General features: G+C 36.5%; 1 protein-coding gene across 1 annotated transcript in view; it reads left to right on the forward strand.

The window, feature by feature from the left end:
• VWA8 (von Willebrand factor A domain containing 8) overlaps nt 1-27,936 on the forward strand; it is a 181,253-nt gene that overhangs the window by 24,951 nt on the left and 128,366 nt on the right. Inside the window, exons 4-12 of the mRNA XM_082278807.1 lie at nt 1,019-1,129; nt 13,259-13,426; nt 15,355-15,519; nt 15,928-15,977; nt 16,341-16,449; nt 19,298-19,402; nt 25,854-25,985; nt 27,291-27,425; nt 27,506-27,583. Of these exons, the coding sequence (XP_082134933.1) occupies nt 1,019-1,129; nt 13,259-13,426; nt 15,355-15,519; nt 15,928-15,977; nt 16,341-16,449; nt 19,298-19,402; nt 25,854-25,985; nt 27,291-27,425; nt 27,506-27,583 (1,053 nt within the window). The remainder of the gene's footprint in view (nt 1-1,018; nt 1,130-13,258; nt 13,427-15,354; nt 15,520-15,927; nt 15,978-16,340; nt 16,450-19,297; nt 19,403-25,853; nt 25,986-27,290; nt 27,426-27,505; nt 27,584-27,936) is intronic.

Consider the following 27,936-nt stretch of genomic DNA (forward strand, 5'->3'; position numbering starts at 1 on the left):
TAAGCCTGGAAAACTTCTATTTGCTGTTGCTGAAAGCTACTATGCATTCCTACACAGGGCTAATTGTTGAAAAACACTTTTTTTTTTTAAATTAAAAGAAAGTACAACTGTTATCTACCTGCAACATAAAGGAATTGGTGGCTTTATAACCCAATAGGCACTGAAAAAGTGGAAAGGAAATAGTTTAATCGGGCTTTACATCTTAGTTTTATTTTTTTCATACAACTATAGTTGAAAGTTACCTGTTAAGAGAGGTCTGTTAAATCAATGACATTTTTAGTTGAGGGGTAGGGGCTAAGAGAATTTCATTATGAATCTGTTTCCTAAGCAGAATGAATGATAACCCAGAGATGGAAGTAGCAGAAATATCAGTTGTAAATGCATGGGGGAATTGCTTTATTCCTTTAAGGTAGCAAATTCTAAGTATATCTCATATTGAATCAAAATAAGCAAAAGAATAACCCAAGGGTTCTCCTTTTTTAAATAGTCTGTAGTTTTACAGATGCAGAGTGCATCTCATGACAGCCAAGGAAGAGAGGATAAGAATAATATAGTTCATCAGTGTACTGGCAGAGCATGTGCAGGTAATAATCACAGCTGTAAGTGTAAACACAGTATAATAGTGAGAGTTGAACATTTCAATCTTTTACAGAAAACTTCTGATTTTTATTTGTGATTTGTAGGTGCCGGTTCTTTTTCAGAGTCTGGAACCAGAAGATAAACCTACAGGGTGCTGCAGGTGTTCAATGGAAAGAGTATATAGCTGGTTATTATGTTTTTAGAATAGGTTTGGGGAATATAAAGTTTATTGAGCAGAAATTCAAACCGTTTTGTTTGAGGTAGAACACACTGTTAACATTTTTAAAATAAGAGATACTAGATTTTGTTCAGTTATTTCAGATCACTGTGCTGCTGCCTAGAGCACTTTTGTACAATTATACCATTAAGCCGATCCTTAAAGTTCACTTACTCGGGTTATAGTCTTACGTTTGCAATGACTTCAGACTGTTGTCCATAGGAGCTGACAAAGCGGGAGGTTGAATATATTGCGCTCTCAAGGGACACCACAGAAACTGACCTCAAACAGCGACGAGAGATCCGAGATGGCAGTGCTTTTTATCTTGACCAGGCAAGTTGCAGTTTTGTACCACCTAGTCATTATTCACAAGTAGTTTGAAGGAAGTCGTGGTTTATATGATGAAAAATCAGTATGTGGATTGACATGTTTTTAATCCGAGTAGAAAGTCTCTTGCACAATGATCTCATGATTATCATAAATGTTATCTCTACCCAAATCTAAGATTACTCGGTCTCTTAAGAGTACTACAGGGTTGATTTAGATAGACCATTTTTGGTAAGATCCATTCTGTGCAAGTTAGATAAGCACTACCCTTGCTATGTCTCTTCCTCAAAACTTGCAGCAAATTAGATGTATTCCTGAAATGAATCTTCTGACCTAGTTTAATTGTAAAAGAGTCTAGTTCATGTGTTTTATGGCTGCTCTGTATTGTGAAACCCAAGCACAGTAAAGGGAGGCAATTGTGAGATTGGATTTGAATCTCACTGCAGATATGGAATCAAATAATGATTTAAACACTCCTGCCATCAGTATTGCCCCAGACCAGTAGCTGATTTACTGTAGCCGTAGAGTGACTTGGGTTAGGTAAAATTTCTCTTCATAAGTTATCAATGGCATGTTTCCTTTCTGATTATGCAGGTAAAATACACAATTCATGTGCAATGTCTGTTTTCCTAGATACCTAAAATTTTTATAGAAGTTAAGTTTCTAGTTATATAGGGAGGGTGAGTTTCTGTGTTGTAGTAGGAACTTAAATGAGTTATTGAAAAGAGTTTTCAGTTGGTGGTGCTTTAGAGGTTAATGATATCACCATTGTACAAATGTTTTGTGAGGGAAAACCAGAAAGCTTTGTTCCCTCTTTTAAAAAAACATTTATCCTTTCTTTTTTTTTTTTTTTAATTCCTAATGATCTCTTTTTAAGCCTACTAACTTTCAAGAAAATTTTAAATAGATTTTCTTGAAACCGCAATAAATGACTTTGGGCAATGGAATATCCTCAGAATGAAGAATTAACAGTTAATCTAAATATATTTTATTTTAGTTACTTCTAGGAATTCAAATTATTTCATGCTTACCTGGAAATGTGAGGATTGCACAATATGAGATAATTTGAAGTACTGTACTGTGTATTAGGGCTGTAAATGGCTTCTCATTTACCAGAAGGTGAGAGCATTTGTGTAGGTTGTGGGATTAACTCGTGGACTAATGTCAGCTTCATGCCTGTCTGCTGTTATGGACAGCCTTAACCTCAAACTTGCTACAGGATAGTCAAGGTAATTTACCCATGGTGTAAGAGAATTAATTAACTAACATTTTTAAGAGTCACTGTATCGAGGACTGTAAGAAGCTCACCAAGACGGGAGATGGTCTTTTACCGCCATATTTGTCTGTAGACTGTGACCTCAGTGTAAGATGAGGCAGCTGCACTTTGTACAAGGTATTTCGAGTCATCTCACTCCAGTATGAACACTCTGGGAAGATTTACTTTTTAAGGTCAAGGTCTAAGATGACCGCCTTCCTCAGTGAGTTAGAAACTTTCAGTTGATAGGTTTTTGCCAGAATGCAGCACAGCAGTACTTCAGATCAAGACTTTCCTTTAGCAAGATACCAAAGTACTAAAATCAGTCGGAATTATGTCTTTCCTGAGCTCATATTTTACTCGTATTTATAACCAATGTGTGTTTAAGCTCTGAATGGAACATAAGAAAATAAATAATTGGTATTTAGATGAACACTTTTAAAATACTGGAAACATGAAGGTGACTCTGATAGGTAGTGGTGTTCCAGCTGAAGTTTTCTTACCCTATATTTCAGTTAAAGATACATAAAATATGGTACATAGTTTAGAACTGTCATAGATCTAACTATTCCATTTTATATTGAGCTATAAAGTTTTGCAGATTGCACAGGTGCCTGAATTTCAATGATTTCTTTTAATGATTTTGAGGTTTGCAGATGCTGTACTAATTCAGAGCATTACAGAAGCCAGATGCTACTCTTCTTTAAACTACAAACCATGAACTGAGAAAGGTATCAGTAGGAAGCCTTAATAAAATATTCCCTAAAGATCTTGGATTGCTCCAGTTGGCATAGCTGAGCCAAAGAGAAGGTGAATTCATGTGACTGAAGATAGCAGATTCTGCTTTTCAGATTTTCGTGCCATTTCCTTTCCTGTAGAATCTCATGCTTGCTCTTCGTGACAGCCAAGAGAAGACAGCAGAGCTTGAAAGTCTGGTTTCCAGAACTCCCATGTCTGAATTCTATGGGTTGAATAAAACTTATCTGTTGTTTAAGATATGAGGCTCTTTGTAAGCAAGTCATAATATAGTAATATAGTTACTTTGCACTTTGAATAATCATATACTGTAACAAAACCTGGGATCTTGTGGCCAGAAAGAACTTTAATTTAGTGGATCATCAGGTTCACAGACCTAGAAAGGTTTGCAAAGTTGTCTCTGAGCAATTGTTAAGATGTTGTACTTGTTTATGGCTCCACATTTAATAGTGACAGATTAAATTATGTAAATTATTATCTCAGAGGTTTAAAAACATCAGCTATATTTTAACATGAAGTTACAGAATATGATTGCAGTTACTTATTTAAAATATATTTAGAAGGTGGTGATTTGGAAGCAGTTGTTGAAATTACATATTGAAATATATATTGAAGGGCCATCAAGTATTCTTGCATATCAGCATTGCTTAGTACTAGAGTGAATCCAGTGGGAGAATTGGAGTTAGGTAGTTAGAAGAGATATCTGATAAGGGAGGGAAAAAAATAGAAATATCTCAGAAATAGATCATTAAGTAAAGGTGAACATTGAATTGTCAAATTCACTGCCAATTAAAATAATGTAAAATAAAGAACTTATGATGAGGTAATGGTGGATTATTTGTTTTAATTCATGTACTGACAGCAGAAAATTCTGTTTTCTTGTCTTTACTTTGGGCCATTAATTTTGGCTTTCAGCTGTTAATTCACTGTAAAACGTCTCAAAAATGTCATTATTGCTGTTACTGAGCTAATTAAATAACCTTTTGGTTTTATTTTCTAATTTATTGCATGGGTTAATTATATTATAAAATTGGTTGTCAAGATACAGAAGAATAATCTTCTGATGTGGCTTGAAAGATTTCATGTCGTAAAGAATTAAACACCCAGAGTGACAGAAATGACAGCTTAAACTATCCCGTCTGTAAAATGAACATAACATGAAATCCCTTGGAGGAGCACTACACAAACTTGACTTTGGCTTCTTTTAATCGAAGCAGATTAGAAAGGGAATTATAAAATAAGACGTGAAATTAATTGAATGAAATTATAATCATACTGGAGAGTCAGATAATATCTGAGAGTATGTATGTGTGTATGCACGTATGTATGGATGTATGCTTGTGTATACGGATAAAAAGCTTTCTATATCTTACTAAAGAGATGTGTAAGAATGATTCGGCTTTTAGAAGAAATTAACCACTGAGTGGAAAAGGTGTGATTCTGTGATTTATTAACTTACAGTCTTGGAGGTTACAGTGGGTTTTTGATGTGCTGCTAAGTTAGCCACAGCCACATTGTCACAAAGTGTAACTTCATGGACTGACTATTGCTGCAGTATCTGTGTATCTAGAACAAGAAGTGAGATAGTGAAGCCTATACAAAGAAGAGACAAGGAATGCAGTGCTCCAAAAGTCTGAACGTTCCTGTTTATTTTCTTATTTTGTCCAACATTGAAGCAAAAGAAGGAAATATTAGGTAGAAATGAACAGTATTTGGATTAAATTAATCTTTGTTGATGTTGACATCATATGTCTTTTACCTAAAAGAAAAATGCATGTTAAGGACCCCTATATCGTAGCCTCTTAACTCGTAGAAGTGATTTTGGTTTAATCATTTTGCAGTAGTCATTCATGCTTCTGAAAGTGTCAGTATTTAACTGGTTTTGTTAGGCTAGCAGTTCAGATTCTGTTATCTTGTTTTGATGTACAGGGCATATAGATGAATGTCAGTGATGTCATATGAGGAGTATTAGGATCATGTATTTATAATTCCTTATAAAAAGTGTGAGATCCTTTTTTTTTAATGTTTGTGTCTGTTATGTGTATATTCCACTTCCTTTTCGGCTGTTATTTCCTACTATGGGAAAAGGAGCAATACTTTGTAATACATGGGATCATAATATCCATAGGCAGTATGGACTTGATGGATGGTGCTCTCGAGTCAAAGTGATATATGAGTGATAACTAACTTCATAAATTTTAGATATCTGTCAACTACTTACTTTCCTTTTTATTTTGCTACTCATTGGGAAGAAAAATATAAATTACCCTTCTCCTTTATTCCTGTCCAGAAGATAAACCTTCACTAGGTTTATTTCTTTATAGGTATTTACACTAATAAATCTGTTAAGAACCTCAGTTTGCTTTCTGCTGGGCCTGGTTTCTGCCCAAGAGGCAGAATGTTTCATGTATCTGATGTAACTGCGCCGTTGTACTAAGATACTTGGTGTAGCTGCTGCCAAAGCAGGGACATAGTTTCTTGTAAATACAGTTTGCAGGCACTGTTGCAAAAACACCTGACTGTTGTGTTAATGTAAGGGGTAATGGAAGTAAAACAGATCACTTAATGTGTGGTACTTCAAAAATGGAAAAGAAAATTCTGTGGAGGAAGGTGAAATCAGTGACTGGGGAAGGAAAAATCAATGACTGAAATGAAGGACTGTTCCAGTTCTTGTCACATTTATGTATTTATGTTCTCATCCTATGTTAATTCACTTCCTAGGGTAAACTTTTCTAGCCAAGTTTTCTGATTTGAAACTCCAGTAAATTCAGGAGTTTATTTCTTTAGCTGCTTTTCATTCCGTGCTATGGTATTGCATCATGAAATAGATCCTCACCAGTTCAGGCCATTCATTCTCACTGAACACCAACTACTGCAGACAGCCGGATTCCCTGTTTGGATACTAGCTAGCCCGTCTGACAGTACTGTGGTATACTGCAATTTCTCTGTCTTTTGTGGGTTTTTAAATAAAAAAAGAAGTGGATAATAGTATCTGCTCTGTACTTTTGCTAAACTCACAGGAGAAAAATAGCTATAAAACCTACCCAGAAAACACTTGATTAACTCAGTGGGGAGGTAGGCTGAATAGTGAAGATGTAGCCCCCTGCTCCATCAGAGAGAGAGAAAAAGGTTGAATTAGTTCTTAAGTTATCTTTTTAATTTGACTAATCATATTAGTTATTATTACATTGATTTTAATTAAATATGAACATCACATTTGGAATATGTGTAACTCTACTACTTGTGGCCTAAGTTGTTGTACTAGTTTGGACAAATTTGGAGGAAAAATATCATCTGATAGAAGGCAGGTTACAACTATCCCTCCCCCACCAGGTTCGGGGAAAAAAGAAATTTTCCTCGGAGGAAAGTGAAAGAGATAAAAACTATTTTGTCTCTTATTTAATATTTAACAAACACACAGGAAAAGGGTAATAACGCTAAATAATAAACCTCTCACTGTGGAGAGAAACCTGGGAAAATTTCAGAGTCCTTCTGTAGGTGTGGTCTCTCTCCTCCTCCTTGGAGCTGGGTTGGTGTGGGCCCGCCTCCAGGACCTTGGTGGAAAATTCTCCCGATGTGTTCTGATGTTGTTGAAACAGTCCAGAAGAGAAGAAGGGGAAAACCCAAGTCCCAGGAAAACAAAAGTTCAACTCTCCATCTCCCTCCGGAGCAGAGAAGCTGAAAGCTTGCTGAAAAGCGGGAAGGGTGCTTCCTCCGCTCTTGCTGCTGCAGAAGCAGAGGAGTGTGTATCTGTGTCCTTGAACAACTGCTTTGAAAAGTTTGCTTGGATTTTTTTCCTCTCCCCCCTCTCAGGCTCAGTTTAAAGGCACAGAAACGTACAAAATTAATTTCTGAGCATAGAGCAGCGATAGGGGATACACATCATAAAGTCACCCCAAGACAGTTGTAAAATGGAAAACTATAGCTTATGATCATCTACAAAGTGAAAAATTTTGTAACAGAACTTAAAATACACATTTTTGATGAATGGTAGGCCTGTTTGTCATCTCATCTTGGAATGACATTATGCATTCAGAACTTTTTTTATTAAATACATTTTATTTTAAACAAGATTTTAAAAATATTTTTTTCATAAAAATATTTTCATAAAAAGTTTTCATAAAAAGTTGACATTTTAGCTTTTAAAGTGGCTGAATGTAGCTTAGTAGGCCTTTATCTTACTACGCAGGTTTTGCTGATACTTTTATTTTGGAGGAAGCCTCTTCTCTTAATCATTTACCAGAAACCTGGTCAACCATGGAAGTCCCAGGTAACTGAAGTTGGCAAATGTGACACCTATCTGTAAGAAAAGTCAGTGAATTTGTGATTGTAGGATTCTATTACTTCAGTGCAATAAGTAGTCATCTGTTTTAGTGTGGCTCAACAGGTTTCTAGTTTGCTCAACTCCTGAGGGAGAACAACATCTAGGGAATTAAGAGGCCTTCAAGCTGAACAAATACCTTGAAATACAGTCTTTGGTAGAGACATATCATTAGACATGCTGTTTACACATATCTTTAAAATCTAGCAAAGTAGTCTCCCCAGTAGGAGACAGTAAAAGCTCATAATGTATTCCATTCTGCATCTCTGTTTATTTTCCTGTTATCTTTTACTTGTTGGGTAGTTTTAACAATTCAAATTGTAAAGATTCAATTAATTGTATTTGACCCATGGAAATAAATTTAAAAGATACCACTTTCCTCTGAGTTTTGTGGTATTTGTTAGCATGGTAGGTTACAGGGACTCAAACCTCCCATGTCTGGAAGATAGACTATACCATGTATTTAATAGTTCAAGTTTTGTTAGCCTGCTGCAGCCAGTCAGCATCGCGTTAGTTCAAAACCAGCCAAAGTTTTGTGTTGTTTTTACCAGATGGTTGTTCAGGCTCTCTTTTCACCATAAGTGACATCTGGACATTGCATTGTTGTGATGTTTATGAGATACAGAACTGAATGGAGAGAATTGGGTGGATGACTTTGTGTGGGATATTGTGCGGGTGGTGGGAACAAGATACTGCATTGGAGGGGACATCTGAAAGGTAGGCTGCGGATGTAGAGAATCCTTACCTCGTTAGTTCTTGTGTTTGCTGAGTTGCTTGTACTGTTGTTTTTCTGTGTTCTTATGGTTGCTGTGCTTGAGATGTCATTACAGGGATCCAGTTTTCAGAGCATGTGCAAGTCATCATCTAAAAATCCCCAAAATGTACCTTGAGGGAGCACCTGGGAAAAGACAGTTCTTGATTACAGTCGAGCAATTTCTAGCATCTTTTAAGTATAAAACAGTTCTGAAATGTCGCCTGTCTGTCATATTCTGAATGAGGCCCAGGTCTGAAAACGGTCCTTTAGGGTTCCCCAAGAAACTTCCAAATGGATTTCAGGGCAACCAGAATTTTCTGGTGTGCAAATAAGCATTTTCCTGAGAGAAAAGAACTACTACTTCAATTTTGGTATGTGAAAACTATAGTGTTAAAATTCTTGAGGCTTTACAAACTATTTTGGTGAGCTTTATAAAAACGTCTTCCTTTCTCCGACGTTTTTGGATTTCAGTGTGCACATTGTGGTAAGCTTTTTTCTGTCCTTCTTCCTGTTCTGACACTATATAACTTCATCCATATGCTTATACATTGTGATTTATGTCAAGATTCGGGTTTACAGCTTCCTGCATTTGTTGTATTTTGCATTGCTCAAGTGGAGGAGCTTGCCATGGTGCAGCTATCGGAAAGCCAATGAAAGGCTGCTTGGGGTTGTCTTGTTCCTAGGGTGTTTTTGCCTTTAAAGATTAAATTTATATTTTTGTAGGTGCAGTGTGAAACCATCGTAAGCATACTGCATAATGTATTTGTTGCATAAAGCTATCACGATGAGATCAGCGCTGTGTGAAGTGTTTCTGCTCCCACCTTGTTGTAGCTGCAGGTATTCCCTGGAGCAGGTATCCAGGTTACCATCCTTCCAGAGCTCTGGGAGCACAGGTGGGAGGCAACAGCAGCTGTCCTCAGATGAGCAAAATAGTCCCCTTGCTGCAGTGACAATAATCTACAAGTAAACGTTTAACAAATCCTTCTTGGCCATTTAACAAGAATTAATGTTTGATCTCAGATTTAGCAACAAGGTTACATGATGTAACACCGCCCCCCCCCCCCCCCCCCCCATCAAATTTGAGGCTTATGTTAGACTCTTAGAGTGAACAAAACTAATGAGGGAGGGAGGCAGTCCAACTCTCTCTGGGTTCTCATTATAGAATTACGAAGATTTGTTTCTTGGAAGCATTTTTAAAGAATGATTTTCAGCAGCAGATTGCAAACTTGCTTTCCTTCCTCTGATTTTTTAAATGCGTTTTAGCTTCCATACCAGTCTTTCAATACACAGCTAAAACTGATGTTTTCAGAGGATGCCTTGTAATATGCCTAGCTTATTGGAAAAACTTACTACTCATTACCAACCAGAATGCAGAAATGGCATAATTCAGCAAGAGATATTTCAGCTGGTGTGGTCTTAAGAGCAGACTTTATGCTGCTTAACACAAGAACTTTATAGGTAGATGGAGTGTGCATTTACTTTGTTGTATTGTAGAGAACAATTTCCAGTATTTCAGATATGCTTTGAAAATACATGAGGAACACAGTTTGGAAGAAGGCAAATCAGAGTAAATTAGTGCCCAGGTGGTGGTGGTGGTATCATTGTTATGGAGCGTCTTTGATTAAGACGTAAAAAACCATGGTTGTGCATTCAGCCTTTTCTGAATCTGATTGTAAAAGGGGCTTATAAGTAGGCAAAGATCATTTGAAGCCTATCTTTTGAAATTTTATTTTCCTGAGAAATAGAAATTTGAATAAAAACTTGAAACAGTTTCCAACCTCTGTACTTCTTAAATTTTGATCCTGTAAGCTGATGATCAGCAGACAGCACAGTGTATGTAGTAAGGTGCTTCTCAGGATTGCATTGCTAATGGAGAACGTCCTCTTTCTCGAAGTTAATGATTGTTACATGTTTCCTAATATTTGCTGTCTACTCCTACAGCAGATTTTCTTCATATACAAGTTCAAGAGGGAGGTTTCTGTTAGTACTGGAAGCCTGTTACTTCGGCCAGCCTTCATCCATAGTGTGTATGTCTCAATGTGAGTCAACAAGATTCTATGGATACTCAAAATATTTTGAAACCATATGAACAGAATGTGTATTTTCCTCTAGCTAGTAAAAATCAGTCATAAAGTCTTCATAGACTTACAATATGCAGAGTCCAACCAGCTTGGCAAATAAATTGTTTGTTAAAGCATATTCTGGCTGTGTCTCCAAACTGCATTTAGACAAAATAGCATTTTGTTCGTGCCAGGTATTGGACTGTCTGCTGGAGACGCAAGTTTTCTATTCAAGGAGGTTGGAGCAGATTTTTGACATGACCAATGACCTTCCTAGAGAAGAATGTTAGTAGAAAATTTGTCCTTTGTGCACATTTTATGGGAGGAGGAGAGAGGTGTTTTATTTTGCCTGTTAGTAGTGTATGATGTCCTGAATGAAGAAAAAAATTTATTGGGTTTTTTTTTTAAAGAGTTAGTGGTTCAGTAGAAGAGAAATAATCTGAGGTTTAGTACTTGTTTAATGGGCTTATTCCAGGTTCCTCTGACACTGATTATGAAGCTAGATATAAAAGTGTTGTCTTTCTAAGAAGAGAACTTGATCTGGAGATCTGTACCAGGATTAACAAATGTCTTCTCTCAGTAATGTTTGCCTGAGTCCAGATTAGATACATTAGTAATTAGGAATTGTTTCCATCTTAATGGTGATGTGAAAAGCTTACTCTAAGGCTCATTTGTCAGTTGTTAGTTATGCTTCTAAACTGTACAGAAGCATCTTAATTATTCTTATTGTTTAGTGTTGTGGTGGTATAACACCAGCCAGAAATTAAACTGCAAATAATCCTCTCCCCTTCCCTCTCTGGTGAGAGAGGAACAAAGTCTGAGATGTGAGTTGAGATACCAATTTACGGAAAGCAAACAGCAATGGAATAAGAAATGCACAGTAAAAGCATCAGTATTAACAACAAAAGTATGCAAAAAAAAAAAAAGGTGCTTTACACGCAAAAGGTGTTCACCACCTCAGCTTAGTTCTGGCTTCTCCAGACAAAGACAAGATGGCAGGTGCTCCCACTGTCAGTGTTTCTTGTCCCTAGCTCTGAGACAATGAAAAACCACGATGGACAACTGCCTGAAAACCAGGTGACATCGCACCATGCCAGCTGGTTCTGGACAGCTCTGCTGGGACTCCGTCCCATGCAGTACCGCTGCTTTTGACCAATCCATGCCTCTGGGGCTTGCTTTGGGCTCAGCTCCTCTTGTCCTGGTTTTGCTGCTGCTTCATTCCCCATGGCCACTTCCTGCAATGGCACCATGCCACACTGTCTCTGTTGAGGTTTGATTCTGTGCCAGCTCTGCTTTAGACCACTTTGCCAGGCTCCACTGGGCTCAGCTGCATTCATCACCCGGAGCCGTACTCCCTGAGGGATGGGAAGGGATGGGCAGGTGCGAGGGAGGGCAGGGTCCACATGGTTGGTCCTGGCAACCTTCCCCAGAGAGAGAGAGTGGAGACAGTGTCCCGCTCATGGTGTGTACTCACCCTTTGCTTCCCCTGACGCCATGCCCCGTGAGGACATGTGTGGTATAGAACAGCAGCCTGGCCAGGCCCATGTGGTTTTGAGCTCTGACACCTCTCCAAAAGTGGGGCAAATGTCTTCTGTGTCTCCTCCGATGGGTCTCTGAGTCAATTGTGTGCTTTAAACCCATGCAGCAATTAATTTGTTGTACTGAACTCATCTTTGTTTCTACTTTATTCTTTTGCATTTGTCTTTTGTACATCTGCTTTCATATGTAATTTTTTGGGGGGTTATTTTTGTGTTCTGGTGCATCTTCATTATTCTTTCTCATATCTTCTTTCTTTCTCCCTGACCCATTTTTTGGCATCTATTGTATTCATCAGAGATTTCCATCTAGCATTATATGACACATTCTTCTGTAAGAGTTTATAGGAGATGTGCTGGGAAAAGATTTCATTTGTTCTCCCTTTGCAACTGTGCTTCTGTCTAAAATTGTGTTTAAATGTGATAGGAAGAAAGACTCTGGTGCCTCTAAATGTTGACTGTGCCCAAACCTGCCACATTATTATCAGCTTAAACTTCTGGAAACTGGAAGAAGAAAAGAGTGCATTGTATTTCAGCGTCTTTTACTGGGAAGTAATTGTGAATATAGATATCAAGTGCACTTAATTACTTGAGTTAATGTCATTGTGACAAAGTTGCACAAAACCATCAGCACCAGTTTTACATTTTGGCTCCACATTAATAAGCAGCCATATACAAACAATCAATAAAGTAGAAAAGAAACCATTTTCTAACTCTAAGTTTCCAACAGATTATCAAGTTAATGGCTGCATTTTTATTCTGGTTTTGTAGAAGACCATATTCAGTCAGGGAATATAATTTTACATCCTTTTAGTTTTATCACTCTTTAAAAAATCTTATTATTTGTAGCACTATTTTGCTTTCATCATCCATGTTTGGTTTCAACAGACTTACATTCTAATCAGACTAAAGTGATGTACTGAGGATGAATTATGCTGGTGCATATCCAGAAAAATCTAAAGGAATACTGGATGTTTTTCTAAATATCTTAACATGATTGTAAACAGGTGAAACCACCTTGATTGTATGTTTTATGTTAAAAATGCTATCCCAGAATTGTTTGGTGGTGTTAAAATACCCAAAAATGCAGAATATTATGTGACATCAAAAAGAAAGGATTCCACATATATTTATATATACTGTGTTTAGTCTAAAATTCTGCAAGGTTTTATATCTTACTCTCTTGGTAAAAAAATACTGGAACTTATTTCTGTCAGTCCCCATAATAGTTAGGCAGTAAAACTCCAGCTCATGAATGTGTAGCGCTGTTCAGGTGGTCAGCTGTCACCCTTCCTGATCACTACTGCTGTGAGTTGTGTTGATTCTTACAGAAACAAATGTTGTTTTGGGAAAGTTCTTGGAAGAATTTGAAGGTTCTTTTTCAACTGGATTTAATTAAATATGTAACGTTTATTTTTCTTAAAATGTTGTGGGGCTTTATTTTTTTTTTAAAGTGTGCAGTTCGTGCAGCTACCGAAGGCAGAATCCTTGTTCTGGAAGGCTTGGAGAAGGCTGAGCGGAATGTCCTGCCAGTGTTAAACAATTTGTTGGAGAATAGGGAAATGCAGCTTGAAGATGGTCGTTTTCTCATGTCTGCAGATCGTTATGACAAACTTTTGCAGGTATGGAAATGCTATTTGGATTTTCCTTCCCCCCCCCCCCCCTCCTCTTCTTGGTAGTGCTGGAATATTATTGTGAAGGAGAGACTACTTAGGAGTCAAATGGGGGAAATCTCACCAAGGTTTTTTTTCTGGGACATTTCATAGAATGAAGTAGACAGGGTGAAAGCTAGGCAAGAAGTTGAAATACTGTTTTCAACAACAAGAGGTTTTCATCTGCACGTTGTCTACATATGAAAAAGAGTAGTCCATGTTAACCTTGTATGAAGCTTGTATGTTTCTAAAATGTGAAAGCCACAATGTGAGAATAACTAAAATGTACTTGTGAAAAGATATTTAAGTTGAAATTGTTGCCATGAAGTTCAGATAATGCTTCAGCATGGCAATAGCCTTGTTGCTAAGCTTTTAAAATATTAGGATACCAAAAGAATGAGGTCAAGATGAGCATCTCTATATTCAGTCACTATATTGGTGCTGTTTTGCCTTTAATTTACAAAAGTATATGTAAATAGCAATCTAAACTATAGAAAATGGTTAGAGGCTTTTCCTTTGATAGGAAATGGGATTTTCGTGTTTGCTGTCATTACTGCTTCAACCATTTTAATTTCTTTGGCTTTGAGTCCCACTGCTTGGTTAGATGCTCTTCAGGCTTTTTGGAACCTAAGTAAATTACTTTTTTTTGAGTTCCAGTAGTTCTTTGCATCTTACTTCCGTGTACTGTAGTTTCCAGTCACATACCTGTCAGTCTCACACCTGCTTGCTCACCTGCTTGCTCATGTTTCTGTCACACCTGTGGTTAGGTGTATGATTCAAACACATGTGGCACAGCAAGGAAATTTGGAATAAGCCTTCAGTCACTGATCTCTATTGCATGCAATTCCCAGCTGTGCTGAAGTACCATAGTGAATTTTTGAAAATATATCATTATTTCTTATGCCTTTCATCTGTGGTTAAAATTCTTCTGATCCATGCCTTTTCAAAAATATTTTTTAAATATTTTTATGATATTTAATTAGTAGATGCAGTTACTGGAACCATTATTATTATATTTCTAAAATAAGCTTTTAAAATGTAATTGTATTTAAAGACTGAAAATGAGAATTCATAGTTAGATTTGGTTATAAAATGTATTCTTTCTTTGTGTTAAACACTTCTCTAATGATAAAATATTTCAAAATGAGTGCCTCAGTATATGAATAGTATGTGAATGGAATAAATCTCTTGCTACAATACTAAATCTAATATTGTTTTGTTGTTTGGTGACTATTGTATTATATAAAATAATGTTCAGTTTCGCTTCTCCTGTGTGAATTACTGTGCGTTTAGGTCTCAAGGAAATGTATTCATGTATAGTTTCAGGCAGGACTTTACTGTGCTGTGGACAGATAGAGTGCATTTTTGTGTGCAAAGAATCCTTTGCATGACATAATACAACATTTAATGTCCTCATGAGGGAGTCTAGTTCTGCATTATTTCATAAAACAAAGTAGAATTTGTAAATCAGATTTCTAAAATGGAGATTTTAGTTATCTTTACACTTATGAGAGAGGGAAAAAAGAACAAAAAAAACCTTGTTCATTGTAATGCACTTCTAATATTTCAGAATAAAATAAATTTTGTGATGTTTCTGTTCTGTTCCTTGTAAAAAGAGTGTTGCATTTGTACCTTTTCACAAACTGTTGTGTGAGGTAACATCACAACAGCACCATCATCTATGTTCATTTTGGAAAAACTTGTTTTTTATCATCCACAGATTTGACCAGTTCAAGGCTTTCTAGCCATTTTGCTTGAAAGATGAGAACATTCGAGAACATTACCACATTTAGGCCGAAGGATTGGGGCTTTTAGTTGAGCTGGAGCTTAGTCATCATAAGTTTTTAATGATGCAATGTGGGTTTTTTCTCCCTGTTGCTTTATCTTAATTCATTTAGGAGCATACAAAATCAGAGTTGGATGCATGGAAGATTGTTCGGGTCAGTGAAGATTTTCGAGTGATAGCCTTGGGCCTGCCAGTACCTAAATACTCTGGTAACCCTTTGGATCCACCCCTTCGCTCTCGATTTCAAGCTAGAGATGTTTATCACCTGCCCTTTAAGGTGAGTGTCATAGCAGAAGACTGGATCATTTGTATTGAGTAGAGATAATATTCTGATGTTATGTTTTACTTACTTCACCTCTGAAAAGAATTCTTGAGTAATAAATCTTATCTTAAACTGCATTTTTCATATTTTCATATTGCACATTTAAATTCCTGACATGCAGTCTTAGAGTTGTCATGGAATGTTGCAGCAGAAAAGTAACTTCCATAACACAAATAACCCCAGAAGAAAGAATTTGGTCTTTTTTTTTATTCTTAAATAAAACTAATTCTGTGTCAAGGAGTGAGTAGAATTCTCATGTCTAAATTAGAGGGAAAGATGGGAAATGCTTTATATTTCATGACCTGTGACCCACAGTATGATGCCAAAATTAACTTACTTTGTGATTTCATGTTCTATTTCCAGGACCATCTTCAGCTATTATATTCAATTGGATCAAACATTTCCACAGAGAGGTAATTTTTCATAATTACAAGAGAAATTGAATGAATGAATGAATGAATGAATGAATGAATGAATGAATGAATGAATGAATGAAGCTATGTCCTTTCAGGATTCCATGCTATTTTTGTGTCTCTATCACTGCTTAGAGACCAGAGCTGAAGAAATTTTTAACACGTGTGGGTATATGCTCACACAGCTTTTTGTATGCAGCCTTCATATAATGAATCTTTAATGCTTTAGAACTTTGGTCACACCTTACTTGTGTGCACTCAGAAGTATTTTCAGCATCGTTTACTGTATTTAACTCTTTATGCTTTAGTATTTTAAATATAGATAGCATGTATAAAACTCTGTAATTACTTTTTCCTGTGCAGAATTTCTCAGCTCCTGTCTTTTGCTACAACTCTCTGCTCTCAAGAATCTTCTACATTGGGACTTCCAGATTTTCCTTTAGACAGCTTATCGGCTACAGTTCAGATTTTGGTATGTGCATACACGTGCTGTGAAACTGTATGGGTTTAAAAATTCTCAGAATTAGAGCTGGTTTATTCATGTTGTTAGAAGAAGATTAACATGAATATTTAAAAAAAACCTGAAAAAGCTAAGAATAGTTTGAGGGAGAAAAGTCTCAGTCATATATCTCTGTATAATACTTTAACCAAGCATATAGCATAATACTGAAGGACAAAGTATGGTATGACATAAGATTTGTGTTGTTCTTAAATGTATCTTAGTGCTCAATTTATTATTTTTTCCCCCTCTGGTAAATCATGTTACCTGACTTCAGGGCATCTACAGTTTATCTGATGGCACTGAGGTAGTGAGTGGAGAGAAATAAAAACCACACCCTGAAAGTGCTTTGAATTTAGCGTTACACATGTAAATCAGATTGATTGCATTACAAAGACACCTGTTGCTCTTTACTGACAGCTTAAAGGACCCAAAACAAACATGGGCATAGGAAACAGTTAAATTGTATGAGAATAAGCCTACATTAGGCCTTTGGGCTGACTGGTAGATATAGAATAAACAGAAATGGAGGATTACGTGAATACGCAGTTTGTGCATGCTTGAAGATGCAGTGCTTCCTGACCGCTACAGTCCACAGGGAAATAGGAATTGTACATCTGCAGGGTTCACAGTGACAGGTCAGGCAGGTCAGGACTAAAGCTGTGGCAGTCTTTCTGCTTTCCTGGGTAGTCCTTTGTCTCTTGGACTTTATAATTACATGGTAAAATGTCAAAGACAAAATTGAAGGTACCTCCTGAAGGAAGTTAGGGACGTGAGATCTGTATAAAGAGGTAGGGTTTTGGTGCCCTTTTGCATGCAGGAAGATACGGTCAACCCAGGAGGGCAAAATACCAGGAGAGTTTCTCAGACCCTCTCTCCAAGGTACAGGTGTCTGTAGAAGGAACTCAGGATAGTTCTCTGTTGTTTCATGTTCAGTCATTTCACCTGTGGTGATCTGCTCAGCAGCAGATCGCTTCCTTCATATTTTATTGGATTGGGTACATTAAAGCATATCAGTTACTTGTGTTACTGTGGTGCTCAGTCCCCTCAGCTGTGCTGGATACTTACTGACAGAATTAGTTTTCTGAATTAGTGGTCCTACATTAGATATTAAGAAGTGATGAAAATTCAAGTTCAGTGAAATGAAGTAGTATTTGGAGGGCTTTAGGCAAGAAATATGTGTTGGCTTTTAAAATAGATTGCAACTTTTTATTCTCTGAGCCCCAAAGTGAAAAATTATTTTTAAATGAATGCCAGATGGCTTTCAGAGTAACAGAAAGAAAATGAGCCCTAAGCTATTATCTAAACTATGGAGTGAAGGAAGCATTTTATATTACATTAGAGAATGTGAAGTGTTACCATTGTATGACAGTGTCTTTTTTAGGTAGATGGAAACTGTTTCTTTTAGAATTAGTTTTAATCACTTGGATTTCTAAACTGTTCCCAGTGATTTTGAGCTACAGCATTTTTTCTTTGTTTGCTGGGTCAGTGCCATACTCTGCTTCTAGTTTAGTTGGTCTGTTTAAAAGTGTGAAGAGAGTGCATTGTGATGAGTAGTTTCTTATCCTCTGTCACAGATTCACACAGTCCCAAAACATAGTTTCTTGTTTTGAGGACTTCTGCCTGACAAAAGGGAGAATTTTTTCATAGGGTCTTGTTCTGAAGAGGCTTATTTTATACATTCCATTGTAATTATTATTAATTTGAGGTAATGTGGAAAAATTACACGGTATGTCTTTATATATAGATGGAGGGCTTTTAAAACGCAACAAAGGGCTCCCTAATCCTTAAAGCTGTACACTTACTACAGTGCAATAAATGGTTTATTTTTACTGATTTTTTTGCTTATATTGTGGAACATTATAAATAGTATTACTGCTTATAAATTGAATTACGCATTTCATAAAATATGTGTCTCCTGGCTTAATTTCCAGGGAACTCTTCTTTCAGTTGTGTGCTTATGTAAATACAAGTGTATAACTGAAAATCAGTTAAATTTATTTGAATTCTTTATTTACTTTGATGAAGGCTTAAAAAGATAGTGCCAGTCAAATGACTGTTTTTCACTAGTGTTACAAACAAGTAGTCCTTAAAAATTTGCAAGTCATTTTTGAAGCAAACAATCAATTAACTTAGGGAGTTTGAAATTCCTTTTTTCTACCCAGAAAGTCTTTATGCGTAGTGTCTTCAGTAGTCATAAATGCATTTCTTTTTCTTCATTACTGCAGCAAAATAGTCAAATCTTTTTCTAGTTTAGGCAGCAATTGACGAAAAGAGTGAGTCCTTAAATCTAACAAGGAGATAGTAAAAAAAATAGGTTGTTTTGCATACTTAGTAACTCTTTTCAAAATAAAACAGTTTTAATCAACCTGTTAGAAATTTCTGTGAACTGATTTGTTAAGTAGAATCTGTATGATATAATAGAATCAAAATTAAATACTATAAATAGCTGTGAATGTGTAGATCATTATTGAAGTACGGATTTCTTGTCATATTGTTTCTTTTCTAGTAGTACTGTGAAACTCATTTAACTGTGGTGGGATTTGTCTCTCTTGGCCATATTCGTCTTTAGGTATCTGAGCTGCCCACTGTAGCTTCCATTTATACACAGTAAAGAAAATAATTTTTAGGACATAGTTCTAATCTACTTTGGACATTTATGTTGTAATGAATTACACCTGAGAAATGCCTGTTTCAACATCTAATCAAATACTGCTTGTAGTGGTCCTTAAAGTTCAAAGTTATGCAGGGTTTTGGGTTAATGGCTGGTGACAGAATGAGCCAATAATTTTTTCAATTTTTATTTTTAAATTTGAATTAGGATACCTTTCCTATGATGTCAGTCCAGCATGTTATAGACCGGCTTTACCCCTATAATCTTTTCCTTGGAAAGGAAGGCAGGACTGCAGTCAAAGACATGTTAAAAGTAAGTATTGCACGTTTACATTGTAATTCCAGGGAGTGATGGATTATGGTAGTAGTTCTCCTGACTAATATTACTTCACTACTTCTGTATAAAACCAGGAATCTTAGGTAAACTAAATGGCTATATTATTGCTAATGCTTAAAACTTTCATAGCAGTATTTAAAAAAACCCTCATAAGCTAGTTAATTTTGTTATAGTGAAAGGTGAAACCTCTAGGTTCTTTGGAATATTTAGACCACAGTTAAAGACTACAGGAAAGTCGTCATTATATAATAAGTGGTTAATTAATTTGAAAGTAGTTACTTGTATGGTTAAGGTAGTCAAATGTTTAAAAAATACCTCTGGCATTTGACCTTTAAAAGAAGATTCTAAAAAGACTATAGATACCACATGCACAAAGTACATTCACTCTAGCATGATTATAGATTGTATTAGTCTCTGGATTTGGTCTGTGTTATTTTTTTGTTGCTTATTGTCGGTCAGATCTGTCGGTTTGTCCATGTTTAATAGTAGCTTACGAAGCCTATAATTGTGGTGGGTTATTTAATTTATCTTTTAAAACTTAAACACAGTGTCAGCTTTCTTAAATTTTTTAATATGTTGTGAGAGTTACATATGTTGTTGAAAATGAGCATTAAAGCATTTTAGCCAGCTCTTTCAGTCCTGAAAATTAGATGTTATTTGTATGTTCATATTTGGTATTCACCAGCTTTGTAGCTAGTGAATATTTGGTTTTCCTAAAACCAAGCTTATGTGTCGGGGAAATGTTTGCATCTCATCCCCGCTGACACCCTCTTTCCCCATCCTCCCCCCTGCTTTGTGCATTGGAGTTCAGTCCTGTATTCCCTGTGTAACTGGGCTGCTCTCCTGCTTGTCTTCCTCAGTTTTGGGGTGTACAGTCCCTGCAGTTGACTAGGAGGTTTTTCTGAATGATTTGCTAGCTTTTCTGTATCGTCAAAGCTGACTCCTGTGGGGTCCTACCTACCACTTCTCTGAATAAGCCAATATGGCCTGAAGTCCAGGATCTGAAGTCATTTGTCACTTGCCTTCAACTGTTGCACAGGAACTTCCACCTGAATATGAGGAAGAACTTCTTTACTGTGCGGGTAACCCAGCACTGGAACAGATTGCCTGGAGAGGGTGTGAAGTCTCCCTCATTGGAGATGTTCAAGAACCATCTGGACACAATCCTGCGCATGTGCTCTGGGATGACCCTGCTTGAGCAGGGAGGTTGGACCAGGTGACCCCCTGTGGTCCCTTCCAACCTGACCCATTGCGTGATTCTGTTTCATGCTGTGTTGCCCTTCCACCACAGTTCGGGGTAATTGAAGTTGCTCATAAGAACCATCATCTGTGTGGAAATAAACTTCTGTCTGTTAGCAGAGCAGTAACATTCATGTCTGTCTTAATATGCCTTTATTTTAAATACTTTGTCATTTTGTTTACTCCTTCAATTACAGATGGTGAATGTCTTTATGTTCAGTACTATCCACTTCCTTCATTTTTCATTTCTTTTTTTTAACTTTGTATTGTGCATGCTTTTGCTTCTTGTGTAAGATTGGTTTGACTTGCAAAATTTTCTTTCTCAATAATAATCTACTTTTAAATACCTCATAATTAGATTTTTCTGTGTTACTTTTCCTCTTTTTTTTTTTAATCTTCTTCATCACTACTTTACAAACTTATTATGTCAACAAGTACTTGTAATCTTATTTGGAATTTTATTCTATTTGCACACAACAAATCTTGTTAAGCAATGAACCTTAAGAAATACAGAAAATAACTGGTTGTATTGAGTAACGTCTGTTTATAATGATGTTATAGTAATAGCAGCTCCAGAACAATATAAATTTCAATAAGAGATTATTTTTTCCATTCTATGAGAATGGTGAGGGAGAGGAGTCTAGCAGAGGCAAGGTGATTTCTTTTTCTACTTTTCTGCGGGTTTCCTAAGAGTGTCCAGGTAATAACTGGCACTGAGTACTTTTTTCTGTGTAAAAGGAAATGCTGACCTTAACTGAGTGGTAACAAGAGTTGAAAAAAAAAAGCACTGGAATAGTGTTGGCATTGATGGATTAATTTGTATATTCAGTCACTTCTTAGCACCAGCTAACATTTAAAGAAAAAAAAACCCTAATTTCAGATGATGGAATGTGAAGTTTAGGTGTCAGACTCAGAGACAGATACAGGGTTGTAGTAATATAGCTGATAACATACCCTAGTTTCAGGATATCTTCCCTTCCAGTGAGCTGTTGGAGCAGAGAAGTGAGATAGCCAGTGGTTATGCCAAACAGGTAGTTTTGGCAGTTGTTAGATGCCGTGTGTGTTTCCTGAGGAGATGATATTCTTAAGGCACTGTCTTCCCAAATGTTACCTTCAGCTTGGGGAAATCCTTTCCTTACACACCTCCTTGCTTACTGAGACTACACCAAAATATAGCATTGCTTGTAATTCTTATTCTCAATAATAATGCAAAATACTGATTTACACCTTCCCTGAGGGTGAAGGTAGTTTCTTGGGAGTGTTTGTGGATGAGAAACTTGATGCGACCCAGCAATGTGAGCTTTGAGCTGAGAAAGCCAACCGGATCCTGGTCTGTGTCAAAAGCAGCGTGGCCAGCAGGTCGAGGGAGGGGATTCTGCCCCTCTGTTCCTCTCATGTGAGATCCCACCTGGAGTAATGTTGAAGAAGAAAGGGTGTCTATCAACCAACTTTTTAATTTGATGCTAATGTAACTCCTTGTTTCAAACTAGTTGCCATAAAAAAAGTATTTAAGGATCGCGTGCTAATCCAGCGTCAGCAGTGGTCTTTAGAGGTGCTTAACATACATTTGCATTTGTACAACATACACAAACATTTGTACAAGTGCTAAAGTTTTCAGCATTTGTCAGTTCATTAGCTTGCAACAGACAGGATGGAAGTACCAAAATAAACTTGTAAATGATGTGCCTTTGTTTACCCTTATTTGAAGTTTCTGCACTTTGGCAACTGTATCAATTTGTATTCTGATTCTTAAAGATAATCCTTAACTGAGAAAGTCTTACAACAGAAAATATGAGTTGGTTGGAATTTTGGGCTTTAACATTGTTCTGTACTTGCATGAAATACTGGCATGACAAATTATTTTGACTGACAGATGAACATCTGAAATATAATTGTAAAAATTAAGTCAAAAAGTATTTAAGGTTTTTCTCTGCAAGACTGAGATATGGAGAAATCACTGATTTCAAGGAAAACAGCTTCCAGCTAAACATTCTCAAACAATAAGCTTGAGCATGTATGATGTATCTCCCACAGCATTGGAATTTTCTGTATGCAACTGAGACGTTTTTATAAAACTGATTGGCTTCATTTAGGCATGTAAGAGGCTCCACACTTTCTATACTTATTTCTTTATTGTCCCATAAACTTTTAGTATTTTATTCCAGTTTCATTGGGTGTTTTGGGTTTGCTCTTTTAATTCTCACATGCCTTTTGCACGCCTCTTTTTCACAGTGTTGGAAACACCCACTGTTTGGATTTTTTTACCTTCTAATCAGGAGAATTTTTCCATGAGATCTTAGAAATAACATACAGAACAGATTTGTCTTAATAAATGAGCAAATAACTTTTAGCCTATATCCTTTTTTAACTTCACTCGAAAGCCCTAGAATTTTGCTTCATTTTTTTTCATGCTTTGATTAATTCTGTGTTTATTGACTTGATCTTACACAAAAAGTTTTTTTATTGCCTTTACTCATTTTTGTATTACTTGCACACCCACTTCAATCTTACCTGACCTCCTCATTGAAAACTGTTTCCCTGCCTCACGGTACGCAGGAGCTCTTGTAAGACTGGAATTCTATTTCATGTCTAGACGAGAAAGAATTCCTCAGAAGAATTCTTTTCTCTTGTAAGATATTTCTGTTGCAAATTTTGTTCTAAGGAAGGATTTGTTTCTCTCTTATTTCTTCCAAAGTATTTCATAATCTTTGGGGTTTTGCATTAATAGATGCTCTTAGTGCCAATACATACCATTGTAGTGGAATCTGTCAGACTTCCTCTATCAATCTGTCCCATCTTGTACTTGCAGTTCATGTTTTGCTCCTTGTGAAGCAGTTCAGTCCTCTTGTTCTTTGAAAAATTCTTTTTCCTCCCCATGCAGAGAATCTTCCAGCTTTTTGATGTCTCTTTTGAAAGCCTGGCTGCCTTGTAGGTTCAGCCAAGTGGTCATCTGCAACTATGGCTCATTTAAGCTCTCTGTTCCTTTGACCAGCTGGATTACTGGTGTATTCTTTGCATTTTCCATTTTGAGATATTACTGATCATTAGATGCTTCCAAGTGGTCAGAATTCCTCTTCCTTTTGTTTCCAACTTTTACATTTCACCTTTTCTCACAGGTTTCTAGGCACGCAGAACGTGGCCTGATGTTTATGAACTGCCAAACCACTTCCATGGTTTTTGGCGGCTGGTCTATTCTTTTTGCTTTCCTCTGAGTCAATGAGGCTGCCTGCTTCTGGCTCACCAAGTATCTCCCAAACTTTCTGATACTGAATGTGTTCAGTTGTTCTCTCAAACCACAAATATTTTTTCCTTTGCAGCTATCAGCCTGAACATTTTATAGAGAAAGTTGTTTCTGGCTCAGCAGAAGTGTTCAATGTGTTGTACATCCATTTCATGCCACTCTGATTCCATATTTGCCTATCATAATTCTAAATTAAGAACTGCATCAAAGAGATCTGTTTTGCTCTGAAAGCCACAGGCAGTTTTGTTTGCTGCTCCTGTTCAGGTGTAAGTGTGGTAATTGCTAGAGGGGTGAGGTCATTTAATTACTAGAGCATTCGGTTCAGCAGCACCTATGTGATTACATGTGATAAATTCAAATTCAGTTAGATGAATTTAAGTTGCGTAAATTCAGTAACAATATGCACATAGACATTCCTCTTTCACTGTCCTGACTTAATGTCTAAAAGGCTACAGAACCCTCAACAACAACAAAGAACAAACAAAAAAAACCCCACCAAAACAAAAAAACCCCAACCAAACAAAAAATCACCTTAGAAATTTTAAACTCCTTTTGTGTACAAGTTCTGCTGTTGCTGTCTTCAAATCTTTGTTACCCAGTATCCAGGGTCTGCTGGTCCAGATAATCTTGCTCACTCGCAGTTATTTTCTCTTGTTGGTAAGGGATTTTAGTGTACAAGCAGTTGGCAATTTTGTGTATAATCACCCTTGACTCTATCCAAAATGCCATTAACTTAGTAAGAATATTGCAATTTACTAATGAAGATAAGAGTGAGAACATTTGGTAGTTGCTTTCACAGAATCATAGTTGGAGTGTTTCTTAGAATCATACTTGGAGACAGTATTCAGTAGGCATTCCTGCCCTCTCTTGTTTAAAAGTTTAATAGTATCTGAAGTAGACTCAGCTGTTTCAATAAGAATATAATTTCGTGCAGCCCTTTACTAAAGCACATATTTCTTAAATATGTGTTTAAACATAATATTTTTGTAGGCTTTTTTTCCAGAATGGAAATTTACAAAGTGATGAAGAGCAAAAGCTTTCGTAAAAATCCATCTCAGTTTTCTTTCTAAACTTCAATAGGCACTGCTATGAATCCTAGTAGTAATAATAATACATGCCTTTTAAGAGTTGTTTTCATTAATGACTTCTGTTTAAAAAACTCTGTTTTCTAGGAATTCTGAGGAGTTGGACAGTATTCCTTTTTCTCTTGTTTACTCAAGTTTCACTCTGTTGAATAAAATGGCTCTACGATTTCAGTGGTTTCAGTTATTAGCTTTTTTTGTGCATAACGTTCCCAGTATGACTCTCCTTCCTGAACATGACTCTCCTTCCTGAACATTTTTAAATGGTTTTTGTGCTTTCCATGTACAGCAAAAATAAAGAGTATAATACTCAAAAGAGGATTGAGAAAACATTTGTCCTGTTTTATGTCCTTGACATACCCAGAACATGCTGAAGGCTTATTTTGTACACGTTGTCCTCAATTTACCTAGTATAAGGCAGTAGGAAGCTAAGTAAATGCAATTTTTCTGGTTATTTTTATTGGTTGTCAAACGTTTGGATCTGCAATTGGTTATAATGACCTGCAGAGATAGGTGATCTATTATTACACATGCTGAAGGCTATGGTTCGTTTCTCATGTTATTTTGGACTGTCAGGCTAAGATTTGGCGAAGTCACCATGTGACATTTTCACTTTACATCTGTCACTACAGTCTGAGTAAGTAGCTGGTATACAATCTCTGCTTTGGCTTTAAATGTAAAATATATACGCCATCAAGAACATGGACACAGATATCTGAAGTAAAAGTTGAAATAAAGTAAATGGATTTAGGACTTCATAAGCACTTAGTCATGAATATGCTTCTGGCATTGTTTTAGAAGGAACAGTTTTAAAAACCAGAAAGTTGTATTTAATAATTAATGTCCTCACCTCTGAATTCTGCAGCGCTTTGAGCTTCAAGATTCAGAAAAACACTTGTTTCCCAGGAAGATTACTAAAGTAGAAAGAGCATGTGGAAACAAACGCTTCAAGGCTGATGTAACTGTCCAAATTGGTGAAAAAGAAGTGACATTCCAGGTATGAATTTATAAATTCATCAAACTATAATATGTTTTTTAAAATCACTAACTTGTTTTTGTCTCTTGAAGAATTTGACACTTACACTTGATACTAAAAGTCATTTGCACTGAGCATTTTTTTTGGTAGAGTAACACATGGTATTTATTGGAGACACATTTAGATACTGGAATATTAGTTTATGGATATGCATGATTTTATTTCTAGATAAACTCATGGTTTCTTCCATGTGAATCATTACAGTTTGGATGAAAAAAAAGCCTTTCAATTTCTTTTTCTGTTTTATTGGATTAGAATAGCAGAGAGTACTTATGATGCTCTTAATTCTGCTTTCCCTTTTTCTTTTTGTAAAAACAATAGTCTGTCTTTGTTTACACTTCAAATAAAATCTAATGAGTGCTTGGTAATGTTCCGACACAGGATGTTGGGAAAATGGAACAAAGTAATCACATCAACTATGATTAGTTTGAGTTTCTTCCAATGAAGTTTATGACCTGCTAGGTGGTGAAATAAGTTCTTACTCAGGAAACAGATGCTGATCTGAGAATATGAAGTTAATGTTGAATTTGGAGAGTCTAGAGAGTCTGTAAAGAAGGTGAATTAGTGGGAGTCAGAGAGATTATAATAACATTGGTAAGGAATGTCCTCAGAGAGTTTGTACCATGGCAAAGTGAAGAGGAGAACAACAGCAAATGGGAACTTTTCAGGAAAAGTTGTGTGTAGGAACTTGATTCAATTCTTTTCTGAGGCAAAGATTTTTGGTTTCACTGGGCACATATGTGATACCTTCTGAAAGTACTTCTGCAGAATATCTCTGGGAACAGGAGGGCATAAGAAGTTTGCAGATGAAACAGTTCCCAGACTAGAGCAGGAAGTGGAAATACAGAGCATGTGCCTTAACGTGGCAAACAATTCAAACTCTCCAAAGTTTGGGTCAGATTTTCACAATACTAATTGCTCTGTCTCTTCCATGTTTCTCTAATGAGCAGTGAGTATTGGTGACTTTTTATTTGTCTCCTGCATGAGCAGCCTGAAGTTCTTTGCATACCCCAATGCTGTAATTGTATTGATTCACATTTTGTTAATTTTTTTCATGAAGAGTGGGTGAAGGAGATGTGAAGGAGTTTTTCTATTATAAATTAGTTGATTTAATGTTGTGACAGTGACAGTTTCAAGTTTGATGGATGACAATTATCAGCAAAATTTTACAGTAGTTTTGGACAAGTGTAACCTAGTCCACGCAAAGCCTAGAGTTATCACAGTATAGCTTATTTAGCATTTTGATTTACTTTTTTGTCCTTACAGGTTCCAGCTGGAACTGGAATGTTAAAAAATCATTCTCGATCAGAAACTTTCGTAAGGACTTCCAGCCATAATCAACTGTTGGCAGAAATGATGCAATCCCATATGGTTAAAGATATGTGTTTAATTGGAGGAAAAGTAAGAATTGAAATTTCTGTTCTCCCTTCTTCCCCATGATCTTTAGAATTTAATCTAATCAATATTTTTTAATTTTCTAGGGCTGTGGCAAAACAGTTATTGCAAAGGAGTTTGCTGATATACTGGGATACAGCATAGAACCTATCATGCTATACCAGGTAAGGAAACTATCTGCTAATGATCATGCTTTAAATATGATCTCAAATAGAGAATTTCTCACAGCACTAAAAGTGTTGGGTGTTTTTGCAAACCCCAAGCTCTGTGAAGCTTAACAGCACTGCCATAGCCAGTGGTCACTCGGTACCTGTTTGGAAAGAATTGTCTGTCTTAGGTTGTAGTACACTTTAACCTCATGGCATAAGCTGAAAAATTGCAAGATCTAAAAGTAGAATTAATTAATTTCCTAGCTTTTCACACAGAGATCACATGTGTAAGATTTTCTCCATAACCCTGAGGGATGAAAGGGCTTAAATAAAATATGAAGTCAAGAGTCTCCTATGACCTTATGGGT

This window comes from Coloeus monedula (assembly GCF_965178545.1).
Source record: "Coloeus monedula genome assembly, chromosome: 3".
In the NCBI taxonomy this organism is placed as follows: domain Eukaryota; kingdom Metazoa; phylum Chordata; class Aves; order Passeriformes; family Corvidae; genus Coloeus; species Coloeus monedula.